General features: G+C 41.8%; 1 protein-coding gene across 1 annotated transcript; it reads right to left on the bottom strand.

Annotated features, from left to right (window-relative positions):
* Positions 1-958: 958 nt before the first annotated feature.
* Positions 959-2,805, bottom strand: LOC4352447 (probable sarcosine oxidase). Its single transcript, XM_015763483.3, has 2 exons — positions 2,162-2,805; positions 959-1,781 (listed from the first exon to the last, which is right to left on the bottom strand). Exons 1-2 carry the CDS (start codon positions 2,733-2,735, stop codon positions 1,093-1,095), a joined length of 1,263 nt encoding a protein of 420 aa, XP_015618969.1. The 5' UTR covers positions 2,736-2,805; the 3' UTR covers positions 959-1,092.
* Positions 2,806-7,454: the final 4,649 nt, after the last annotated feature.

Here is a 7,454-nt window from a genome sequence, read left to right as displayed (position 1 = left end):
CTACTATCTTTTGTTCATGAAGGTCATAAAATCGTTATAAACTTTAAGTGTCTGTTTAATACAGTTATAGCTCTAGCCAAACAGTTTCAGCTACACTTAAAATAGAAGCGAAGTTATAGACTTTAAGTGCTTGTTTGACACAGCTCCAGCCAAACAGTTTCAGCTCCACCTAAAACAGGAGTGAAACTGGGTGGAGTGTTCTTACAAAATAAATCACAGAGGCAGAGCTGGGTTTATGTTTAATTATCTACAACTCCACTCCAGACAAAACTTCTAAAGCTAAATTTAGGAGTTGGAGTTCTACCCGCAGACCCTAAGATCATATAGGGTACTTCTATAACATAATTGATGACGTGTAAGATATCATGTTCTTTAGATGGTTCTTTCATATCTCTATTTGGAGATCTGACCAACAATGCTAGCGAGGTCCCACACTTTTGAGTTTTGTGAATGGTGCGGTCTGGATTAGCGTAATAAGCATGTCTAAGTGAACCGGTACTTATAAGGTTGTACGGATGTGGAGTTTTGTGGTACTGTATATTCCTGACATAACTGGATAACCAGTGATATTCCTGACAATGACCAACACACTAGTTTCTTTCAATTAACATGCACATCTAACATGAAGATGATGACTCTGGAATAGGAATAGCGCAGCAAAAATCGTAATGAGAATCATTCCAATCTACCGAAGTCCAAGATTCCGAAGCAAACATATAATTCTGAAGCGCACACATATACTCCCTCCGTTTCGAAATGTTTGACGCCGTTGACTTTTTTAAATATGTTTGATCGTTCGTCTTATTCAAAAAATTTAAGTAATTATTAATTCTTTTCCTATCATTTGATTCATTGTTAAATATATTTTTATGTAGGTATATAATTTTATATATTTTACAAAAGTTTTTGAATAAAACGAACGGTAAAACATGTGCTAAAAAGTCAATGGTGTCAAACATTTCGAAACGGAGGGAGTATAAGTTCAGAAATGCAATGTTTGACATATTACAGTACTAGCAAACATCTCACAATCGCACACCGACATCACCTTACAGATCTAGCTCTTACAGGTGGCCATGCCTACGCGAGGACTCAAATTTTCACCTTATTTTCAGCACGATTTCCCTCCGGGTTACCCTCGAAACGTCCAATCCTGAAATACCCAAGCTCCACTCCGGCCTCCGCCGCCGTCTTGGCCTCGCCGTCCATGGCCATCTCGGCGAGGATCCTCCCGACTGCAGGTCCCATCTTGAAGCCATGGCCGGAGAACCCGGCGCCGACAACCACATCCTTTCCAAACTCCCCACCAACGAAGTCGATGATGAAATCCTCATCAGGGGTCATGGAGTACATGCACGACTGCCGGATGACCGGCCCACCGGCGGTGTCGACGTGGCCGGGCATGAGCTCGTCGATCCACCGCGCCACCGGGTCCGCCAGGGCGTCGCCGCCAGCGCACCAGTCCCGCCTATCCGGGTCGCACGGCGCACCGCCGTGCGCGCACACCTTGATCAGGCCTGGGAACTCCATGGACGGCGTGGAGTAGATGCAGGTGTCACCGTAGCTGGCGAACGTCGGGAAGCCGGACTCCGGCGTGAGCTCATGCTCGCGGCCGGGGCGGGCCTTCCAGTAGCAGATGAGCGTGTGCAGCGGCTGCACTGGCAGGTCGACGCCGGCGACCGACTTGACAAGCTTGCTCGCCCACGCGCCCACTGTGATGATGCACTTGGCGCCGTGGAACTCCTCCCCGCTCGACGTCTTCACCAAGATCGATCCATCTCCTAAAGATAAAACGTTAGATTTTTATTAAATAATTACTCGCTCGGCCTCAAAATATGTTCATTTTGACCCATCTAACCTATACAAATGCAAAGCTATAAAGACTATAATATGCTCGTTTTATCTGAACTCAATTCAATTATTTCTCATTTTATCTACTCTATTTACAATTACTTTCTAATTTCACAAACTACAATATAGTCATAACACAAAAGTAAACTTATTTTGGGATAAACGGAAGGAGAAAACAAATGAATTTATTCTAAAATGAAGGGAGCAGTAGTTAATTAATTTCATGGATTTTACTATGCAGGCAAATACGATTCCAGATTATAGTGAACAGGTAAAGATGTAAATATGATTTCGTTGATTGATCTGTTACCTTGCTTGGCGATGTCGATCACCTCCGTCCTGTCCCTGAGCACGGCGCCGTTCTTGGCGGCGAGCGACTGGAACATGGCAACCGCCTTGGTGGCCTTGATGACGCCGCCGAGCTCGCTGCTCGCCGCCGTCCACCCCTCGGGCAGGCGGAACACCGCGGACCACAGCCACGACGCCGCCGAATCGTCCGAGGCGCCGACGACCTCGGCGGCGCCGCCGTTCTGGATGGCGGCGCGGAGGGCCGGGTCGGCGCGCGGGCCCATGTCGAGGTGCGGCGTCGGGGTGAGCACGCGGTAGCCCGCCTCGGCCTCGGCGTTGCCCCAGAGCCGCGCGGCGAGGCGCACCATGGGCGGGTACCGCGCCTGCGGGTACGTGGCGCGGATGCCGCGGGACTCGCCGTGCGACGAGCCGCGGTGGTGGAGCAGGTCGAACCTCTCCAGGAGCAGCACGCGCGCGCCGCCGCAGCGGGACGCCGACGACGACGCCGCGGCGTACGCCGCGCAGCTGCCCATGATGCCGCCGCCCACCACGATCACGTCGAAGCCGCCGTTGGTCGCCGCCGCCGCCGCCGCCATGATCGCGCTTCTGGGATTTTGGTGTGGGAGATGAAGGGGGGAGTTTGATCGAAAGGGTAGCCGATCGGAGGGGATAATTAAAGGCGGCTGGATACGGACACGTGGCGGATGCCTATTCGTTCTACATTTACTGGTTGGAGGCCCACAAATTACTGGCCCCAAAAACGGCAACCAAGGTTAATCAGACTAATTAGCACCATCCCGGATACGATTTTGCTATATATTTGTCGACAAATTTTCTTCCAAAAATTTGACAGATGTAATTACAGTATAATCGTAGTGTAATTACACTGTAACTTGCATGTAATTACACTGTAACTATAGTGTAACTTGTATGTAACTTTCAAAAATCTCTATGTAATATGTTATTTCGGTAAAATGGAGGTTGTGGGACAAATCCTTACACATGTGTGTGCTGTGATTTTTTTCTTCCTCACCAAAACAAATCTTGTAATAGATTTAACGATTCAAAATTACGTGAAACTTATATACAACTTACACTGTAGTTATATGCAAGTTACAGTGTAATGACACTACGGTTGTACTATAATTATATCTGTCAAATTTTTAGGAGAAAATTTGTCGATAAATGTATAGGTGATCCCGTAGCCCCTCCGTATTTTCTTCTTCGGGCGTGTTTAGTTCACACCAAAATTGGAAGTTTAATTGAAATTGGAACGATGTGATGAAAAAGTTGGAAGTTTGTGTGTAGAAAAATTTTAATGTAATGGAAAAGTTAGAAGTTTGAAGAAAAAGTTGGGAACTAAACTAGCCTTCGTATCAATGCAGAGGATCACAATACGTGTGCGTGGGTGTCAGTAAAATTATGTTCTAGAAACCCATCAGCATCTGTGTCAATGAGATATTTTCCGTAGAATGTTTTTCGGGTGTACTACGCTTCCTCGCATAGCAAAACTAAAAAGTCAAACAAAGAAACAATTTCAGCATCTTCAGTACGCCTTCATGTGTAAACATCAGTAGCAGTAGTCCATCAAAAGATCACGAAATTGTTCTTCTTTTTGAAACATCGTCACATCCCAATGATCCTTTCGTTCCTGATGTCTTCCATTCATATCATCATATGGGAGAGAAATCAAAACGAGTCGCATATGATGGATTATTGATGGTTGCCATTGTTAACCTATGGAAGCATCACCATCATCGATCCTCTCCCTCACCTCCACCACAGAACATTTTGGCCTCTATTTATCGATAAGTGATGATATGTGTGCCTTTACATCATTGTTCAAAAAATACACAGCTACCATAATAAGTACTATCTCCTAAATATAAGATATTTTGGTTGGATGTGACATATTCTGATACTACGAATTGAGAGTATGTCCACATTTATAGTACTAGAATACATCCCATCCACCCATAATCCCTTAAGGAGTATGTCTTACCATTGCCAGAGAGCACCAACATCAGACTTAATTATTATCTGTAGAAAATTGAACTTTCATAGTCATATATATTCCATTTGTTGTTCCAATCTAAAATATTTTTTTTCTAAAAAATGCAATAAACAAAATCATTTTTATGAGTTCTTGACAAATATTAATGATTAACCTATATTTTACCCAGATTAATTTTACCATGATTTCTCCAGTAATATACTATAGTATCTAATCTATGCTTTCTATAAAGTTATAGCCACTAAGTCGTAAGCTCAACATTTAACCGTGCCACATCGTCAGTAGTAATAATTACGTATTTAATCTCATGCAAACATACAACATTATATACAATTTATTTAATTCTACAAATCAACATGCAAGCATATCCAATCATCACCCCTCAAATCATTTGCACAATATTTTAATTAATCTATCTATCATTTTTATATTTTTTAACATATACTTATCAATATGTTTTACAATAAAGCGAGTGTATCATTTGTTTGTTATATGATAAGTATTGATTAACCCGATGTTTTATTTTTATTTTTTGCTCCTAGCTTGGTTGTCAAAAGAAATATATTGAGAATCGCTTTGTAATTCCTATAACAAAACGCGGGGAATCACGTACTTAACATTTACAGTTGAAGCCTCAGTGCACAGTGTAGTGCATGGTCATGCTGAACCTGATTGTACTCAAATGAGAGTTTGGCAATGGTGACAATATTCTTCAAGTAAAAAGGCATGAAGACAATTAATTGGACTTGCGATATATTTTGGCAAAGATTGAAACAGTTGACGGTGTAATTTTATAACAGCAGAATTTTTTAAGGCAGCCCCTAACTGATGTACTAATGAAACCTTAGAGCTTGGAATAAGCGCTTCTAAACCACAGATAGCTAGCTTGGATCCATCTGCAGCTGTACTAATGTTCACAATAAAATGTACTGCTAGCTCACTCTGCCGGCGACGATATATGCCGTTGCCGTCTTTCAGCTTTTCATAGACATAGTTGTACCATAATACCACTAGATTGTTTTTTCTTTTCAGAATGACAACTAAACACTGTTGTGCTTTCGTTCCTGATGACTTCCATTCATATCGTATCATAGAGAGCTTAAGAAAACGGCATCAGTTGAATGGTTCCCGTGCTTGATAGATGGAAGCTAGAAAGCCTCAATATCAACCTTCCCTTCATTAATTATATTTCTCAGCTCAAGTAATGACGATGATATGATGGATTGATTGTAGGATCGAATCACACGAACTAAGCCAACAGGGAGGGTGAATGGTTGGTATACCCAAAAACCGAAAACTTTTAGCGGAAATAAAAGTTACCCTCGAAATCGACGGAGATCGGTCTGACCGAAGTTGCCTTGCCGGTCTGACCGCTCGGATGCCGTCGGTCTGACCGGTATAGATCAACCGGTCTGACCGCCGTGCTCCCGCCGGTCTGACTGCCGGTAGATCGTTGGTTAGACCGCCGAAACCCAGTAAACACAAATCGAAGAACTCTTAAAGTGGATGACGACTTTATTGATTCTCTCTGTGTTTACAAAGTGCACCAACAGCACTCCATACAAAAATTTCGACTAAACTCTAAACCCTAACTCAAAACTCAACTCAATTGCTCTCTAAAGCGATACCGGGAAGCCTCACGCTCCCCCTCTATTTATACATGAGATAGGCAGCCTAAAGCCATAAACCAAACTCATACTAGGAGTCCTAAACACCTTAGGAAACCCACTAGTACAAGAAAGAAACTTTACATAACCAATCGTACCAAATTTGGACTCCTTCCAAATTCGACTCCGCATCCCATACGCACATAATAACTCCATCGTATGCCATATAGACTCTCCATCAACCACGTGCATCAACTCTAGTCTTAGTATCCCGCATGATCTCTGACCACAACGGACGTCGTCTTATCCCCAAGCCGACTCCCGGTCCATCACCGCAAATACTCTCCCGAGACATCGAGTCACCTACACATGGAACAAATAAAGAAACCATATTCTGAGATCAAGCTATCTCCAACTTGACTCATTAGCAGCAAACAATAGTATTACATACGTATAGTATCCATTTAGAAGTCATAATCATGAAATAAACTCGGATATCCAAATAAACAACCCGAAACCAAAACTGACACAGTGTCGGCCGATTAGACCGCGGGCTGCGCCGGTCTGACCGCGCAATACACGCCGGTCTGACCGGCTACCAGAGCCCGGTCTGTCCAGTCACATAGAATGACAATCCTGCGATTCACCTGTAAATGCAATCATCTCCAAAAACCACTTCGTGAATAAATTCCAAATAACAAAACCAATAATCTCCAATGCCCAATTGTTCATCACAGAATAATAATCGAAAACACCTTTGATTTTACAATCTCCCCCTTGATGAACACATTGGCAAATCCATAAAAATGTTTTGGTGTTTGGAAAAATAAAAACAAAAGTGGTAAAGAGCACACTTCGTACAAATGTACACATCGTGCTCAAAAATCGAAAAGAAAACTTCTCCCCCTTTTTAAAAGAAAGAAATTCCCAATTGAACAAAAAACATGCTCTTCTCAACAACTCTCCATAAATTCACCTTGCTTCTCCAAAAATCTAAAAATTTTCACATTACTTCTCCCCCTTTTGACAATGATTTCATCAAGCATAGGAATTATGTTCATTAATGTTCAAGAACTTAGCATACATATAGCATATCATGTCATGTGTTGCAATAAAAAGAAGATAAACCCATCTATAACAAAACAAGCATGTATTAAAGTATAACCATGAACCAAAGATTTTACAATTAAGCTAGAATCAACAATCAAAATTCATGATTTCATATGATTTATAATGCAACATCTTAACAAGCACATAGGTTGAAGAATAAACACTAAACACATATACCTATTGCATTTATCACTCTTTCTCAAATAAACTTTAGCACAAAATTACCAAGAGAATTCTTTTTTAATTTTTTCTTTTCTTGAGCCTTTTTGCTCATATTTTCTCTTTTATTCCGGGTACGTCCCTGTCGTCAAGACTGTTTCCATGAATTCGGTACCCATTATTTTGCTCACATCGAATACGTCCTTGTCGTCAAGACTGTTTCCAAGGATTCGGTATTCATTTTTTTATATTTTTTTTCTCTTGTCACAATGAGCAATTAAAGCTACTAGAGGAATAACAAGTCAATAAAGCATATATATAGAGCATTTATAGATCAAACCATATGCTAGCATCAACATTGCTTATTTGCTTAATTCAAGTAGAATTTAAGTGTCATGCATCATCTCCCTTAAAAGCAAAATCTA

This window comes from Oryza sativa, chromosome 12, assembly GCF_034140825.1.
Source record: "Oryza sativa Japonica Group chromosome 12, ASM3414082v1".
NCBI lineage: Eukaryota > Viridiplantae > Streptophyta > Magnoliopsida > Poales > Poaceae > Oryza > Oryza sativa.
Note: the sequence above shows the minus strand (reverse complement) of the source record. Positions and strands in the feature narration are given on the sequence as shown.

Coding starts and splice junctions, on each gene's coding strand:
- LOC4352447 (XM_015763483.3), bottom strand. CDS start 2,735: ATGGCGGCGGCGGCGGCGGCGACCAACGGCGGCTTCGACGTGATCGTG. Junction 1,782..2,161: donor GATCGACATCGCCAAGCAAG/GTAACAGATCAA, acceptor TTTTATCTTTAG/GAGATGGATCGATCTTGGTG.